The 18,845-nt window shown below is 39.5% G+C and overlaps 1 protein-coding gene across 13 annotated transcripts in view; it reads right to left on the bottom strand.

Moving 5' to 3' along the window:
- The window catches only part of LOC102970387 (ABI family member 3 binding protein), a 257,824-nt gene that overhangs the window by 175,937 nt on the left and 63,042 nt on the right, over positions 1-18,845 (bottom strand). For all 13 annotated transcript variants that reach the window (XM_042998592.1, XM_042998593.1, XM_042998589.1 and 10 more), the window contains exon 2: positions 17,293-17,472. In XM_042998592.1, the coding sequence (XP_042854526.1) occupies positions 17,293-17,472 (180 nt within the window). The remainder of the gene's footprint in view (positions 1-17,292; positions 17,473-18,845) is intronic.

Genomic DNA, 18,845 nt, shown 5'->3' on the forward strand with positions numbered 1-18,845 from the left:
TTTTTCTTTGGTTCCCTTGCCAAGAGGGAGAGACAGCTGCCTCTGGGTCCCCAGGGGAAGAGGCTGAAATCTTCGCCCTCCTGAGCTAACTGGGGCCTTAGAAAGTCTCCCGAGATGCAGAACTTGGGTCCTAGAAACCCAGCAAGGAGAACACAGGACGTGGAGCTAGAGTCCTGTTCACACAAAGGGCCCCTCTGAGAGGCTGGGCTGGCCCCTGCTGGAATTTTGGCCCGTAGGTACCTGATCAGAGGGTGGAAGAACAGCAAATAGGTCAAGTTGTGACCTTGCTGTCATTACCTAAGGCCTGTCCTAATAAGGTCAAGAAACTGACAAATTTTTAAAAAATGTTTATTTATTTATTTTGAAAGAGAAAGAGAAAGCAGAGGAGGGGCAGAGAGGGGGATGGGGGAAAGAATCCCAAGCAGGCTCCACACTGTCAGCACAGAGCCGGACGCAGGGCTCAAACTCAAGAACTGTGGGATCACGACCCGAGCTGAGATCAAGAGTGGGATGCTTAACCAACTGAGCCACCCAGGCGCCCCTGAAAGTTTCAAAACTGGCTGAAGAGGGTCAGTGATTTGGAAGGAATTGCAACGGAGAAGGGTTTCAAAGCTGCTGCCTCACCGGGGCTCTTACTGGAACACAGAGTGGTGTGCTGTGGGGAAAATGAGGCTCCTGAGAACTCAGAGTCAAAAGTTGACACAGAAGGGTCAGACTCCCAAGGTGAAAAGTATTTAGCAGTTACTGAATCTTTTCTATTTTGGTTGTTTATCTTACTTAAAAACATTTTTTAAAGTAATATCTTCCTTGCTCAAGCTCCAAACCCCAGTCAAACCATGAGAAAAACATTAGTTAAAACTAAATTGAAGGACATTCTACAAAATATCTAACCAGAACTTCTCATCAAAAGTAAAAAGAAATTGATGTGGTCCACTGGATCTGAAAGAGACACGACAAAATGTAATGTGGTACCCCTCCATGGGCTCCAGGAAGAGAAAAATGATCTTAAGTAAAAACTAAGGAAATCAAAGAAAGTACCAACTTTAGTTAATAACATATCAATATTGGTTCATTAGTTGTAACAAATGCACAATATTAACGTGTTAAGAATAGGAGAAGTTGAAGTATATAGGAATTCTTGGTACTATAGGAGCAACTTTCCGTAAAGCTATTCTAACACAAAGAGTTTATTTAAAAAAATGAAGTATCTGTTTATAAAAAACAGGTAATATGAAATTTATGTATCAATGAGGCAAAGGAAGTTGTTTCAGTGAGCATAAAATAAAAGCCCTAGGGGATGCAAAAGCAGCGTCATTAATCAACGGCTTTATTGTTTTTTAATTTTTTTTTAATTTTTTAATTTTTTTTAACGTTTTTATTTATTTTTGAGACAGAGAGAGACAGAGCATGAATGGGGGAGGGGCAGAGAGAGAGGGAGACACAGAATCGGAAGCAGGCTCCAGGCTCTGAGCCAACAGCCCAGAGCCCGATGCGGGGCTCGAACTCACAGACCGTGAGATCGTGACCTGAGCTGAAGTCGGACGCTTAACCGACTGAGCCACCCAGGCGCCCCTGTTTTTTAATTCTTTATCAAAGAATGGTGTGATTTTATAGTTAAAGCTACTTTAGAATTTGATAAAGTAAGGGAAGTATTTTTATTAGATGCCAATGTGGCACATCAGAATACTACTAATAAATGAAGAATAAAATCACTGGGGCACCTGGCTGGCTCAGTTATTTAAGCATCCGACTTGGGCTCAGGTCAGGATCTCACGGTTCGTGAGTTCTAGTCTCGCATCAGGCTCTGTGCCGACAGCTTGGACCCTGGAGTCTGCTTCAGATTCTGTGTCTTCCCCTCTCTCTGCCCCTCCCTCACTCACACTGTGTCCCTCTCTCTCTCTCTCAAAAATAAGAACATAAAAAAAAAGAATAAAATCACTGATAAAACCTAAAACAACAACTACGGCCAGGGAAGTCTCCATACATTAGTATCAATTTTTCTTTGCATCTTCAAGTGTCCACATGCCACACTTAACTGTAATCTGTCCTAAACGGGTACAATCAATTCCCTTTAGTTTTTAGCATTTGGCAGACAGCTCCTGTGGCTTATTTGGTCAACACAAACACTGAGTAATGTCTGTTCGAAAAATCCCCTTGAAAAGCTTCCCTGTGTTTGAAACCCAGGCAGAGAGAGTTCCACCACTTACCCGCTAGTCAATTCTGGGGAGAAAAAAAAAACCCTCCAGAGTGTGGCCATGGAGGGGAGAAGCAAACAGAGCTCCAGCCAGGGTCCTTGGCTCTGCTGTTCTGTTCTCAGCTGCCTTTGCCTAAACTTGCAGACATTATCCCTGGCCTGCTGGTCCATGAGAAAGAGAGGGGAGCCTCATTGAGATAGAGGGGTGTCCAATCTGGCAGGGAGTTAGAATATAAAAAGACAGTAAATGCTACTTGTCTGCTCATTTCTTGAAAGGCGCCTCATCATTAATTTCTAAATTCCAGTGGAGTAACCAACCTTGCTCCCACCCCACCCATTCTCAAGTTCCAGTGATAAAGTGGCAACAACATACTGACACCACACCAATCAGTTTCAGCAACAGAGTAGAAGCGCTTCATATTTGAACTGCAGTTCACATCCATCCTGAAGCCATTGCTCGAAAAGGAGAAGCTCAAATATGGTTGATGAAACAGATCCTTCCAGAGGAGAGTAACAACCACTACCACCACCCAAAAACTCACCACAAAATAATATAATTGACCCTCAAGTAATTACATATTAAAAAGCTAGAATAATAATTGATAGACCTGACCCACTCAGAAACATCACTGATACCCCTTCAGAAAGTTTGGTATCCTTATGGGAAAAAAACTGATGGGGCATTTTTCTAGAAAACTGGGTAAAGAGCAATGTCTGCTTAGGTATATGTTAGCTTACAGTCTTGCAAAGGTTCATGGTAGCCAAAAGTTCAAATAGAAGACAGAGTAGTTTTACCTAAGGTCAGTAGTGCATGAAATTTACTATGTTTACCAAGTTTATGAATATAAGAGTTTAGTAATTTTAATAAATCACTTAGATTACTAGCTTTTGCCCTTAGTTGTCCATACAAATGGAAGCCTATAGAATTATGAATCCTCACTAATTAATAAAAGTCCTCCACCGTTTAGAGTATTTCTAAGCCCCTGTAGGCAGATGTGGTAGATGGAACATCACGTAGAATCTGATCCAGACTCAGTTCATGTTTTGTTCATTTCTGTGCCTCTCAACTTGGAAACATAGTGATGGAAAGGCAAACATTTTCAGAAAGAATGAATGGATCTGTTCCTCCAAGCCTTTATTGCCAGAAGGATGCAAGAGCTAAGGCTTTTCAAGGAGAAAGGAAAAAATAATTAGGGGCTTGGGTATAGCAAAAGTAAATCACCTTTAAAAAAAAAAAAGTCAGGAAAGTTTAATTGCTGACTTATTCTTTGATCAGCCTGCCTGTACACCTTTTTTTTCCTTTGAAGTTTTTTTCGTACAATAAATACATGGTTTGCATGTAAGGATTATCCTTCTCTTTCTTTCACCTGAAAAGTTTAAAGCAAATTTTAAAGCAAATCCTACACTGTTGAGCAATTATTTCCAGAACCATTACAAAAATCAGTTGATTACTGAACGGATCCCCACCTTGATGGGACATCCTGCCATACCCTTAGCCTCTGAGAAGTGGCCCACAGGCCCAGCCCCTCCAGCAGGTGAGACCATGGGAAGGGCTGAAGGATACCACAGAGCAACTGCTAATGCAAAACTGGCTAGGAACAGCCTCCAATGGTGGGATTCCAGAATGTTCAGATGAAGATCTGTTCTGAAGGGAGCTGACAGCGTTCTTTGGTGTTTCTGCTACAAGAGGTGTTGTTCAAGCTCTTTTGAAATGGATGACAGCAATGAGAAGCAGCCCCTCACCCCCATTCTGCAGTGAGTGGAGCTTCTCCGTAGGAAAGGAGACCCAGCTGCGGCTGGAAGAGAGGATGTGGGGAAGAAGCAGGTGGGAAGAAAGGGTTGGAGGAGGAAAGAGGGCTTTTTCTAACAACAGTGTGCTCCACCAGCCACCCCCCCACAACCCTCCACCGCCGCCAGAGGCTCTGCTATAGTCCTGTACTCCTCATGGCTTCCTGAATGAGTCTTGATGGAAAAATGCATCATTTTTCCAGAATGGCATTTCAAAGACACATTCCATGGAGGAAGACATTGCTGGAAACTTTTTCTGAGAGTTTTATTTTAATTTCAGTGAGAATTGGGGAGGGAAAGCTATTGAAAACACACATGCCATCCAGCACCAACTACATTCTGTGTGGGCCTGATCAATGCAAAAACAAACAAAAAGGATGAAACCCCTATTTTTGTAAGCAGGGGTTGGGCGGAGGGGAGAGACATTGAAGCCTAAGTATAAAACATTTCTCTCCTTCCACAGCGTTTGTCTCAATTTTTCACAGTAAGTATTGGCTGTTTAACGTTGCACTCTGCAATTGAGTGCAGACCCTCCCTTCTCCCTCCTGGCTGCAGTAGAACCCTCTGGCATCAGTGTCAGCATCAGGATCAAAGCCCTTTACCTCTGGCCCCACCCCCAAGGGCTGAAAAGTCGATTTCCCCTTCCCATGGGCCTGCCATCCCAACCCACAGACTCCAAGGGATTGCCATCTCTCAACTGAGACAGACTGTATCTCAATGGGGGTAGGAGAGGGGCATGTGCATGCCCAATAACCCCACAAATGCCTGGCAGTCCCTACTGTAGCCTTCTGGCCAGGTGTCACCAAGGGAGTGTTCTTACCACAACTCCCAACATGCACCCCAAGTCCCTCCTGAAGGGTAAAGGGAGCAACAGTCACCAAGGCTAGGTGGGGAGAAGGAGCCTAGCACCAGGGGCAGCAGGGGACCAGGCAATAAGCCCAGACCAGAGGAGGGGCTGGGAGGCCGGCACACAGGAGCCCGGGCACTAAGCCCTCAGCACATATGCCACCATCACTGAGAAAGCAGCAACAGCAAAGCATTGAACTTCTAATGCTGGACCCTTCTGAGTGCACTGGTCACGTGCCTGTGAGGCCAGCCTTGACCTGACCCTTCTGTTCCCCAGTCTCCACATACTGACCCCAAGTCTGATATACCAGCTCGCTATTTCCTAAGGTCCAGGCACTCCGTCTGGAGCATCTCATTCAGCCACTGTCCCAAGATAACCCTGCCTCTCTTTCCAGCCTTGACACATTCTCTCCCCGACACTGGAAACAAATATTTAATAAGCTAGTTCTTTTACCCACTTGCCCTCACATCCAGTCTACATCCCTTTCTAGTTTAGCAGTCCTGTTAGACATTAAAATTGTTGACTTTATTGCCTGTGGTTTTTTCCTTGCCTGGGTTTTATATGTGCACCCCACAGAGAAATTTAGCGGAGGGTGTTGTCTGTGAACTGGCCTCAGGTTTGGCAAGGGCTTGCTTTTGAAGAGGAAGGAGGCTGTAGCACACACACACGCGCGCGCACACACACACACACACACACACACACACACATTTTCCAGAGAGTTCATCACTTTGTTATTATCTCTACAGGAAGTACTATCAAAAAATCAGGACTTCATCTGGGTATTTTTCTTTCAAATCATAAAAGCTAGGTCACATTAGCTAGCAGGTAGTAAGTCAAAGCCTTCAAATCAGCAGGGATTTTTCTTTCATTTTCAATGTGTTCCTTGGCATTACCATGTAGGGATAAGGGCTCAGGGGTCAGGAATAATCCCAAGAGGAGCTTTTACACAGGGCTCAAAGGTAAGAGAATCCCCTCATGCCATGGGGAAGGGACTGTGGCATGTTGGTCGAATAAATGCACAGGGTCTGGAGCCAGCCTGCCACTTGCAGGTTTCTTAACCTCTCTGGGATTTACTGTCTTCATTGGGTAGAGAAGGATTATAATACTTTGTGCTTCACAAACTGGCTATGAGGATGGAACTTCTGTGAAGCCTGGGCCCAGCTCATAGGGGGTCACCCACACTAAACCATCAGTAAACAGCTTGGTGAGAACTTGTACTCCAGCATTTGTTGAGCAACCTATACATGCCCATGAATGGAATTCATCAAAAGCAAACCTGTATCAAACCTCTTCTTGATTTTGTTCCTCTTTTCTCATTGAGGAGTGTCCCAGTAGCAGGAGAAAAGGCTATGCTATTAGTCTGGAATTTGATGGTGAAAGACTTGGGGTCTATGCTAAGAATTCAAGGCTTTCTGTTAAGTATGTATTAAACATGTAATTGTTTCACTAACCTGGATGCTGGAGAGAAAGGGGAACAGTACTAACTGTGCCAGAATAACAGGCTTAAACTATAACTGTGCCTGAGAAATAGGGTAGGGTCAATGTATTTACACAGTTAAATTTTTTTTTTCTCCCAGAGATTACCACTCTGGACAAATAGAGGCATTTTATTTTGTTGACTTGGAGACCCTCCAGTCAACTTCCAATCTAATTCCAGGTAGTCAGTTCCTACACCAGAGATCCAACCTCCCTGATTGCAGAGTACATGAAGGAAGGGAAGATCCAGCTCTGGCACCAAGGAACCCACCAGCTGGTGAGACAGGACACAAATGAAAACAAACCAAACAAAATAATGTACAGGGAGAAATCCAAAACAGAATATAACCAAAAGTTGGCCTTCCTGACATAGCACTTCCAGCATGATCCTTCAGTGCTAGGCATTAAGTGCCCAGGGAAAATGAAACAAGTAAGGAAATAACATGTGGATCATTAGGAGACTGGGATTTGATTGTATTCCTTGGTTGGAAGATCTCTTCCTCAAAGTAAAGGAAATTTTGAAGTTATGTACGTTCTTGTGTATCTGTTCCACATACTCCAATTTATCCTTCTACTGGCAGCTGTCTTTCCATTTAAGGCATCTTAACAGCAAGGCTCTTAAAACAACAAATCTGGGATAGGGTTTAATTTCATTTTGGCCCATGACCAAAGGGCCACGAGCTATGTTGGGGAACCCTTTTAGATGTAATTAGGGATGATTTTTTTAAAGTTAGATTTTGGTCACTGTGCACTGTCCACTATGTTTAGGGGGAAAAAACCTGTCATGCTTTATATTGAAATATTGTAAATTTATTTTATTTCCAAGAAAATATCAACTTGGGAGACAGTATCTATTGTTTGGTGAGGCCAGGAAGTCCATGAAAACAATACATTTGAATCCAACAGAAAAATAGAACTTTGAAAAGATGTTATCTTTATCAAAACATGGCAAGATGGTCATCTATTATGAAACCAGGCCTTTCTGATATAAACTCATGGTGAGCTGTTTAAACGATGGCATAATATTTATTAACTTGATATCTATTAGGCCAATTTCTTTAAAAAAAAAAAAACTTTGTTGAAACTTAAGTTCTGCTAAAGTTTGCACCTCAGAAGAAAATCAAGTGATTTTGAGATTCCTATCTTTTAAATGAAATATTTGGATTAATCTGGAAGATTCAAAGCCAAATACTTCCCAAGTGGTAAAACCATTTCCAGAGAAGGAACTAGATGACATTCTCAAAAACAGTTCTAAACAAAAGAGAAAAATCTATCCTCGACATGACCCATAGCAGTTTCAGACTTCCTGGGTCTCTCTGTTGCATCTCTGCCATTCATTCTTATGCCAACACTGGAGGTAAAAAGGGAAGTCTTCTAAGGTCCTTAGCTCCTGAGGGTTTTCTATCTGGGTACAGTGTGGGAACAGATAAGACACACAAAAATAAAAACAAATAGTCATTTATTAAGAATGATGGTGGGGCACCTGGGTAGCTCAGTCAGTTGAGCATCCGACTTCGGCTTAGGTCATGATCTCACATCTCGTGAGTTCGAGCCCCACTTCGGGCTCTGTGCTGACAGCTCTGTGCTTCAGATTCTATGCCTCCCTCTCTCTCTCTGCCTCAACCCACTCACATTCTGTCTTTGTCTCTCTCAAAAAATAAACATCAAAAAAATTTAAAAAAAAAAGAATGTTGGTAAAAGAATAGTACTCAGCCTCTAGGATATCCATAGAGAGGGATATAGATATTGATTGCTTTGGCCAGAAATGGCCTCACGGAGAGCAGAGGAGGTAAGTCTTAACAGATGGGGATCTCATAACAATTAGAGACAGTGATGGTGGTTCAAAGAGTGGGAGAGAACAATTTTGGGGACCCAGGACATACTGTATGTATTTTAACTCATTTAAATCTTAATATGTTAGGTAGCCAATGGCTCTTTCCAGAATACAAGGCCTTTTTTCCCTGTTTATTGTTTGAAGGACATTATAGAAGCAACCTATCAGTGGTTTATGGACTTTCTATTGTAGAACAGGTAAAATTCCCAAAGTTTTAGAGGCAGTAGAGTTTCAGAGCTCAGTTTCTAGAGCCAGACTCTCTGGGTTCAAACCTTGGACCTGCCGCTTATGACCTAAGTAATTTTACAAAGTTGACTTCAACTCCTGAAGACTCATTTCCTTATCTGTAAAAGGGAACTAGTAAGACTAACTCCCCCTGCATAATTATCATCCCTCATCTGCATTTGGGGACTGCCTTGTATGTATTACTAGCTGCTATCTTGTCTCCTCTCACATCCTCCTGTTTAAGATCATTAATCCTTAAGTATTCTGCCAAGGAAGATAGGGCCTGAGATGGTCGCAAAGGCTGGCACTTCGTCTTTTCATGCCATTAGTTTATCCTGCTCCTCTTTCACTATTCTTCAACAGAATCAAGTGCTTATATAGTTCCTTCAGTTATTTTCAACCTCTACCTCAGCTATTTTTCTTCAGTGACTCCACCCCCATCTTCCTCCTGACACTTAAAGTAAAAATTCAGGTCTTTTCATCATTAAGGTGATATATTTATCCTCAGCATAATAAACAGCAGTCTGCATTACCTTATATTTCATCCCACTTCCATAAAAATGAGTAAAGCATGCTTAAACCTTTCTATGAGAGAAAATGACCACTGAAATTCTACAGTTTGCAATGCTGAAAGAAAATATTGTGCATTTCCTCTTGCTTTCTATATAAATGTAGAAATTAAGGGTAAAATGTATGGGGAGGGGTAGAAAAATTGTAAAAATTTGGGTAGAACCACAATAGGCCCCAAATAGTTAAAGCAAACCTAAGAAAGAAGAACAAAGCTAGAGGTATCATGCACTTTTATTTCAAACTACATTACAAAGCTAGAGGAAGCAAAACAGTATGGTATTGGCATTAACACTCGTACATATAAATCAGGGGAACCAAATCACAGCCAAGAAATAAACCCACACATATATGGTCAATTAATTTATGACAAAGGAGTCAAGAAGACACAATGGGGAAGTGACAATCTCTTCAGTAAGCGGTGATGGGAAAACTGGACACCCATATGCAAAAGAATAAACTCGACTACTATCTCACAAAAATTAACACAAATGGATTAAAGACTTGAACATAAGTCCTGAAACCATAAAACTCCTAGAAGTAAATATAGGCAGTAGGCTCTCTGCCATTTGCCTTGGCAATGATATTTGGATTTGACACCGAAAGCAAAAACAACAAAAGCAAAAATAAACAAATGGACTACCTGAAACTAAAAAACTTCTGCCCTGCACAGGAAACCATCAACAAGATGAAAAGGCAACCTACCAAATGGAAGAAAATATTTGTAAATCATTTATCTGATAAAGGGTCAATAACCAAAATATATAAAGAACTCCTAACTCATAGCAAAAACAGACCAATTAAAAATGGGCAGAGGAATTAATAGACATTTTTCCAAAAAAGACATACAGATGACCAACATAGGAATAGATTCTAAACATCACTAATCATCAGGGAAATGCAAATCAGAACTATAATGACCCATCACCTAACACCATTCACACTGATCAGCATCAAAAAGGAAAGAAATAACAAATGTTGATGAGGATGTGGAGAAAAGGGAACTTTCATGGGTGATGGGTATTAAAGAGTGCACTTGTTATGATGAGAACTGGGTGTCATAAGTAATTGATGAATCACTGAACCCTACTCCTGAAACCCATATAGCACTGTTAACTAACTAGAATTTAAATAAAAATTTGAAGAAAAAAATGTAAGTTGGTACGGCCCCTGTGGAAAATAGGATTGAAATTCCTTAAAACATTAAAAATAGAATTACTATATGATCCAGCAATTCCACTTCTCAGTATTTATCTAAAGAAAATGACAATACTAACTCAAAAAGACTTATGTATCCCCATGTTCACTGCAGCATTCAACAGCTAAAACATAGAAACAAATTCAAGTGTCCATCAATGGATGGACACCTGCCCACACCCATCCCCACACCCACCCACACACAGTGTCTCTCTCGCCACCTTTCACACCCACACAGTGTCCGTCTGTCTGTCTCTCTCTCACACACAAAGAATATTATTCAGTCACTAAAAAAAGAATGAAATTTTGCCATTTGCAACAATGTGTATGGACCTCAAAGGCCTTATGCTAAGCACAGAAAAGTCAAATACAGTACAATCTCATTTATATGTTTAGGTATATCTAAAACAAAAACAAAACCAAGCTAATAAATATAGAGAACAGATCGGTGGTTGCTAGGGAGACAAAGTGAGACCAAGTGAATCAAAGGGTCAAAAGGTACAAACTTCCAGTTATAAAATAAGCAAGTCATGGGGTCTAATGTCCAGCATAGTGACTATAGTTAATAATGTACTACATATTTGAGGGTTGTTGAGAGAACAGATCTTAATTCTCATCACAAGAAAAAATATTTTTGTAACTATGTATGGTAATGGATATTAACTAGACTTACTGTGATAATTTCCCAATATATACAATTTCAAAACATTAGAGTGGACATCTGACACTAGTATGTAAATTTTCCTAAATTAAAAAAAATCACAAACATGTAGGGGTGTTGATAATATAAAGGAATATAAATTGTATTTTAAGCATACAATATATATATATTATTCTGGATCATCATAATCTTATTCAGATTTTTAAAATCAATTTTCCCCCCATGAAATTAAAAGACAGAAATTTCAGAATAAGAAACTGAGGATTAAATTTTGACCTCAATTTGCTGAGATAAAATTACCATCAGTTTAGTGATTGAAATAGTGTCGTGCTTTTTATCTTGATCTCTATTTTACTAGAATGGGTGAAAATTCTTACTATGTTCTTGCTAAAAATTGCTTCACTGGATGAAGACAGACTGGAAAAGTCAAATTTAGTGATGATAAACTCTTCCAGCTGTTTCTGTTCAGGATTCACCTCATTCTCCTTCAGAGGCCACTCTTATAGAATCTAAAAGGCACCTGAAGACTCCAGTTGGCAAAGTTCACCAAACAGGAAATGCCCCTTAACGGTTAAAGGATGATCATGATGACGGCAGACGAGTGTGTGCACTGAGGGTGCAGTGTTATCGTCTTAAAATTTTGCTGTTTCTTTAGTTTCTTAATCTATTTTGGGAGTTGTCCCTTCCAAAAAAAACCACATTAATTAAGTATAATAAAGACATGGGTTTGGTTACTTCTATTTAGTTACTGACAGCTTTGTTAGAACAATATACCTCTACAATTTTCCCAACTCCCCCCCCCCCCAATAAAACAATCAAAAGAGAAAACAGAGCCACAGGACTACCACTCTGACCAAGGTTTTCAGCCTAGCACTAAATCTTAGCATGGACCACAACTTTAGCGGTGATTGAGCTCATTTCTTATTAGCAGTTGAAACAAACAAAGCTCAGAAAGGTTAAATTATCCAAGACCACTCAGCATATAATGAAAGCAACTGACAAAACTTATAAAACATACTACTCTGTACTAAGGTTTATATTAGCTGCCTTATATGACCTATTCATAATCTTCACAACATTCCTGAAAGGTTTTTCTGTATTTTATATAAAAGAAATGAACTGAGAGAATGACTTACCAGAACTACCCCACAGTAAGTGGTTGTACTGAATTTGAGTCCCGGTCTGTCTGACTCAAAAGTACATGCATAACCTTACCCCACGTCACGCTGGTTCTCTGGGTAGACATAGATCTTCCCTAGAAAGCACATGGCAGCCTTCTGGGCCAAGGTCTTTCCAGTGCAGACCATCTTCGGAGCAGTTAGCACTGTGTCCTCCCCCAACTAGCTCAGAAACCACTCTAACGAGCAAAGAGCAAGATGGCGACAAGGGAGAGAGACTGGGAAACCCCCAGCTGCTGGAGAGAAACACGCCCTATAAGAGCAGTGAATGGAAGAGTTAGCAGCTGTGAGAACAGGACAGGGAGTTTGCCCTCTTAAATCCCTTTGAGTCCCAACACCTGGTTGGAAGACAGATTCTTTAGTCAGAATTTGTGGTAGTGATAACTATATGATTTATTTTCAATTCAAGCTTTTCTTGCAGTCAGGGTACTGAAATAACTCCTTAACGTGCACTGCATACGTGATGGGATACAACGCTTTCCTTCCCAGGTGGTATTGATTATAGTTGTAGATGTCAGGAAAACATCAGAAAGTGTGAGTCTATAAAGATTTGATATCAAAAACTTCTCATATTTTACTTTATTGGATGTTTGTAAAATTACCAACAGCTGAGCACTAAAAGTGGCAAAGCAATGTCTGGATGTGTAAACCAGAAATGAGAACTTTTATGAGATGGGTTTAAGAAAAAAAAGGATATACGAACCTAGATCTTCTAAATGTGAATCATGTTTTATCGCATCATTGCAGCACTCTCACGGCCATTAATATGTATGAATAGTCCCCTGGCAAAATACTACCTTTTTTTTTTCACGGCTCCAATTAATCTACTAAAATCTTAGAAGATTTTGATGAAATAAATTTTTCTGCAGAAGTTCTATATGAATAAATAGCAAAGGGGAATGTTTTGTTTTTTAGTTTTACACTTAAGACCAGTATGTAGCTTCTGAAAATGCCTCTTTCGATAAGAGAGACCACTATTAAAATAAATATAGAAATACTTACAAATGATTATTTAGTAAGAGAGTTTTAGTCCACAGGTCACTAAATGCTAACTTGAGTATTTCTGAATGATCAACAGCTTCTCATTTCCATGGCGGGCTCTTTTCAACACATCAAACAAATGAAACATGTCACAATGTGGCACTTAACATTATTTGGAAAATGAAAATAAGTTCATCTGTTTTCATATAGATCAATGCAACTGACAAAGGCTACTATCTCATTACAGAAGAAAGTAAGAGGAGAGGCTGTAAGTTATGCTCTTTTCACAAAGCAATAATTCTTTGCTCTTGTACAGCAGCTTGCACTCAAGGGATTTCAACTCATCACTTTATAATCTTGAATTCACTAATGCACTCACAGCACATCTGTGGAAAATAGATTTCACTGCTATTCTACAAATGAACAGAATTGAGAATGATCATACAATAAACTGGTGGCACAAATAATAGAGACACAAATATCAAACATGGCAGTTTGCAGCAGGCAGAATCAAGGTCCCTCAAAGTTTGCCCAAATCCTAATCCCCAGAACCTGTAAATAGGTTACATGACAAAGGAGAATTAAGGTTACAGATATAAATAAGGTTGCTAATGAGCTGATCTTAAAATAGGGAGAGCATCCTGGATTATCCAGCTGGGCTCAATATAATCACAAGGATCTTTTAAAGTGGAGGAGGGAGGCAGAAGATGAATTCAGAGCGTTGTGGAATAAGAAGCAGTTGACTCACTTTTGTTGTTGGAAGGTGGAAGGGGAATGCGGAAGCCTCTAGGAGCTGCAAAAAGCAAGGAAACAGTTCTTCCCTCAGAGCCTCTGGAAGACTTTTCACCCCCACCCACACCTTTATTTCACCCCAGAGAGAGAGTGCCACGTTGGGTTTCTGACACACAGAACTGTAAGATAATATGTCTGTGATGTTTTAAGTCACCAAACTTATGGTAATTTGTTACAGCAGCAATAAAAAACTAATAGCTGCTTCATCAATTAGGAGCAATTAACATAAATTCAATCATTAGGAAAGACGATAAGTAATAAACTTACGCAACCACAGAATAACATGTAACTTGGAAATGCAAGTTCATTTTGAAGTAATCAAAGCAGAAGCACACAGATCCTTTGGCAGAAAGAAAGATGGAAAGGGAAAGAAGAGGAACTTTTTTTCTCTTTCACTAGAATACTAGAAGGAAAGGAAATTATAAAAAGAACACATTTATCTAAAGGATGAGGTAAAAGTTTTAAAAAGGCTACGTGGAATAGCCTTCCAGGAGATGTTCTGGAATCTTTGTCCCTAGAGATCTTTAAGATACACAGTGATATATTTTATCTACCCGAGATGGCTTAGAAATATACTTGCCTGATGACAAGGGCCTAAATCAGACTAACTCTCCTGGCCTCCTCCAGGCTAAATATTCTACACAGAACCTGAGTCTATTCAATCCAGGGCCACAATCATTACTGCCTATATATTCAATGTAAATCATTCTGCTATGAATAACCAAAGAATAACATAAACCCTGACTTCAAGAAATTCACAGTTCAATAGTGAACCAAGGTGAACAGCCGACCATAAGCAAACTAGCTAATGAGAAAGATCATAAGGGTAGGATAAGGGATATACTGATTAAACCTCATTAAATATATAACAGTTGGGGCTTCTGGGTGGCTCAGTCAGTTAAACGTCTACCTTTGGCTCAGGTCTGATCTCACACATCCATCGGGCTCTCTGCTGTCAGTACAGAGCCCGCTTCAGATCCTCTGTCGCCCTCTCTCCCTGCCCCTCTCTGCCCTGCTTGGCGCGCGCCCGCTCTCTCTCTCCCTCTCAAAAATAAACTTTAAAAATATAAAAATATAAAATCAATACACTGTTACTTATCATAAAACAATATTATAGGTCACAACTGGAGATTATCAGAGCACCAATTTATTACAATGAGAATTTATCCTGCCCTTCCTAAAATAGTATATTAGGAAAATTTTAAAAATAAAAAAATTCTTTATTGTAGAATTTCAGCTAAAAAAAATGCAGAAAGAATAATTGAATTAGGTTATATCTAGAATGTATCTAGAATGTAAAATTGCCATTTTATAAGCTCCATATGAAATAATGGAGCTGGGCAATAATCATCAATCGATGTGAGAACTATTAAGTGAAAATTTGATGGTGAATTTTATAATGGAGGGATCAGACTGAGACCACCCAGGCACACCAAACAGTCTTAACATCACTAAGCGTGATGCCAGCCATTTATGTACCTCTTTTCGTGAGGTTTAGGAAATACACAGTGCCATCTATAAAGTTTTATTTCCCCAGACAAGCTGAATCTAAATTTAACGCAGCTTCCAAATCTGCGTATTTTTTCACAGGAAATGTAGGACATGGAGAAACCAGTTAAAAATTACAGAATGGAAGCAACCAGTTAAATACAGAATGTGGACCAGGATGAAGGAGGCAAGTGCTCCAGCAAATCAATAACACTTAAAAAGGGAGCAGAGAAAGGGTGAAAGATACTTAGGAGACATAATAACCAAATGTAACAAGTATACCTTGTTTGGATCCTCATTCAAAAAGGAAACCACTCTAAGAAGGCATTTTTAAGACCACCAGAGAAATTTAAATATGGACTAGGCAGCAAATGATTTTGTAAAATTATTATTGTAATGTGATAAAGACATGGCATTACTAAAAATATTTCCTATCTGTTAGAGATGCATACTGGAGTGTTCACAGTTTTAAAAATATGGTATCCAGGTATGCTTTAAAATCTAATTTAAAAAAATGGTGTACATGAAGAATACATAGAACACGAGAGCAAAATAGTGATATGTATTCAAGTTACATAATGAAACATGAGGGTCATTATATTTGCCCTCCTTACATGTTTGAACTTTCCATAATAAAAAATTCCAAAGGATGACAACAACAGTAAATAAATAGAAGTATATTTTGTCCTTTTGATTATCCCCCATCACTGAGCTACTGAAAGCTTGGTATATTTATAATAGAAAATTTTCTTTACTTTTCTGCACATATTTTTCATTAACAACCTGACTTCTATCTTTTTAAGATTGAAAGTCTTTCACCTCTTATGAAAAGGAAGTTTTCAACTGACCAAATTCTCAATCTACAGAACCAAGGGGAAAAACTATCATAAATAAAGCATTACTTCCAATACTTAATAAATAAAGGGTCAGGAGACCTGCTTCCATTTGTGCCGAGAGTGAGTATACAGCTTCCAGGCACCTTTTGTAGTAAAGAGTGAATGTGGTGAGGGAATATTTGCAAAATTTCAAATTCCTTATGGTTTGTATGATCCAAGGTTAGTGTTGTAACATTTGTCAAAAGTGTGTAATTCTCAATTTTTTTTTTTTTTTGGCAACAAAGTGTAATGTGTTTGCTTTAAAACAATTATCTTAGGTAAAATCTAGTCTAGACATTTCATTAATAATGTTACACTCCTGTCTGATTGTAAAGTAAGACTGTAAACAGACTTCTCTGTGAAGAATGAACAAAAATATTTATGCAACGTTCCTCGCGTATATGCATGAATGCCAGATCTGATGTACGATAGTTCAAATACATGGTTAAACATGGGAACTTCATGCAAAAGCTCTTTAGCAATAATCCTAGCAGTGGAGCGAAATACAAATCTCATCTGAGACTGTTCAGAAAGCCTTTGAAGGCATTCATAATAGATAATCCCTTTCTTAAAAATTTTATCTTTAAAAAGGTTTTACGTGCAAATAATTTTTCTGAATAAGGCTTAAAGATGCTTACATCCTCAAATTACATTTTAATGGGATTAAAAACATTTTCAAAGAAATGTAACATTTTATAATCCATGTAAAAGCTTTTAATCTTTTTGTCTGAAATATGCTAAAATTTTTTAAAAATGTAATATATTTTCTTTTCCTTTTTAAGGGTAGCTTCTCATGAAGACATGCCCAGAAAGCTCTAGTTTCTATTTTCCACCAGAAGAATGTAAAAATAAAACAGAGAGAAAAATTGATCCAAATAGACAGGCTAAAACGAGGCATTTTAGCTCATTTTTTTTCCTATGCAATTTAAGTTCTCTGGTCAGGGATTGTCGGTATAGTGACAATGAAGCTGATTATTTCCACAGTACACACAGAGTACGCATCCCATATTTTCTCATGTAAAGAACTGTGCTGTATCCATTACAACAATTATGAAGATAACTTGTAATTTTGGCATTTGGTTTGGCTGAGAATGGAAGAAAGGATGCCTGCCTTCAAGATTTCTATCTCGTGTTGTGCCCATTACCTGCGACCTGTCTTCTTCCCGTGCCTGAAACCCACACATCTTACCGACCACGGCCTCCGTGTGTTTCCCTTCTGCTGGAAGAGGGAAGTACTGGTTTGGTGACAAGTTGCTGCCATATCCCAGGAGAAAACCTTCCAGTTTTACATTTGGATTTGGACGTAGGAACTTCAAGAGGATGGAGTCACTCGTGGTATTGATGTGGACTTTCAGGCTTGGCCTTTTACCTAAAGATGGCAACAAAAAAGTACCAGGCTATTATTTCACTGATTTAGCAACCCAGAGCAAATTTGGAGCAAAGGTTAGTTGTTACAGGCATTGTCGCTAGAAAGCACGTGGTCTACTTAGCTAACCAATATTCTGACATACCCACCTAAACGGCTAAAACATGGGTAATTTTGAGATCCCCAAACCCAAACTAAATAACGTATAAAGCAGTCTAGAACACAAAGGAAAATCTTAGGGCTTAATATTTAGTAGTTTATTATTGAGCAGGTAGATGGTATTTAAGGCTATTTTGGTTATCCACAATTAGTCAAAACCTTCATTTTATACATACTGTCGGGAGGGGCAAAGGATCTGAAATGTCTAATTAGTAAATTTAGCTACTGCGCTTTGAAAATACCCAGCCTCATCAATGCTGCCCTCCAGCTGTATTCCTGCAAAATTTAGTGATTAATAGAGATGGAAACAAAGGGACAGGAGTGAGGGCCGGGAGACAGCTTAAGGGTACCTGAGATGGGAGGATAGGGAGTTCTGAAAGAAGAGACAGGTGGAGGAGAAAACCTTTAGTTCTATTTGGAACCGGTAGGGTCAGTGAGACAACTGCATGGAGATGCTCTGAAGGAAGTTGAATATTCAAGTGCGATGCTCAGGAAAAGAATACAGATCCACCTGGATGTTGTCAGTTTCTAAATAATCATTTGATGAACTTTCCCAGAGAGATTGTGCAGACTAAGGAGAAAAATCTTAATTAAATTTTCAAAGCTTTTTTTTTTTCTTTTTAACTGTGTAGGCAATAGTGGCAGATCATCGCACTAACCGGAGGTCTTGACTAAGCCGTGAGTAAACGACATGGTGTTTTGTCTTTGGGGCCAGAAGGAGCCTCGTTCAAATCCCAGTTCTGCAACTTAGTTATCGATGTATCCTCTGGCCACTCCCTGAAAGTACTTGACCCTGAATTTCCTGATTTGAAAATTATGGATCATGGATAACAATGTCCACTTTGAGGGGTTGTTTACAAAGATTAGTGAAAACGGCATTATCTTTTTTTTTTTTTTTAATGTTTCATTTATTTATTGAGTGAGAGGGTGTACACATGAATAAGGGGCAGAGAGAGAAGGAGAGACAGAGAATCCCAGGCAGGCTCTGCACTGTCAGTGCAAAGCCTGATGAGGGTCTCATCCCATGAACTGTGAGATCATGACTTGAGCCAAAATCAAGAATCATATTCTCAACCAACTGAGCCACCCAGGCATCCTGCAAATGGCACTATCTTAAAGCTGGCACATAGTAATTGCTCAATAATCTGTTACTTTTTTTTAAATGTTTATTTTTGAGACTGAGAGAGACAGAGCATGAACGGGGGAGGGTCAGAGAG

The sequence above is a fragment of the Panthera tigris genome, chromosome C2 (genome assembly GCF_018350195.1).
Source record: "Panthera tigris isolate Pti1 chromosome C2, P.tigris_Pti1_mat1.1, whole genome shotgun sequence".
Taxonomy (NCBI): domain Eukaryota; kingdom Metazoa; phylum Chordata; class Mammalia; order Carnivora; family Felidae; genus Panthera; species Panthera tigris.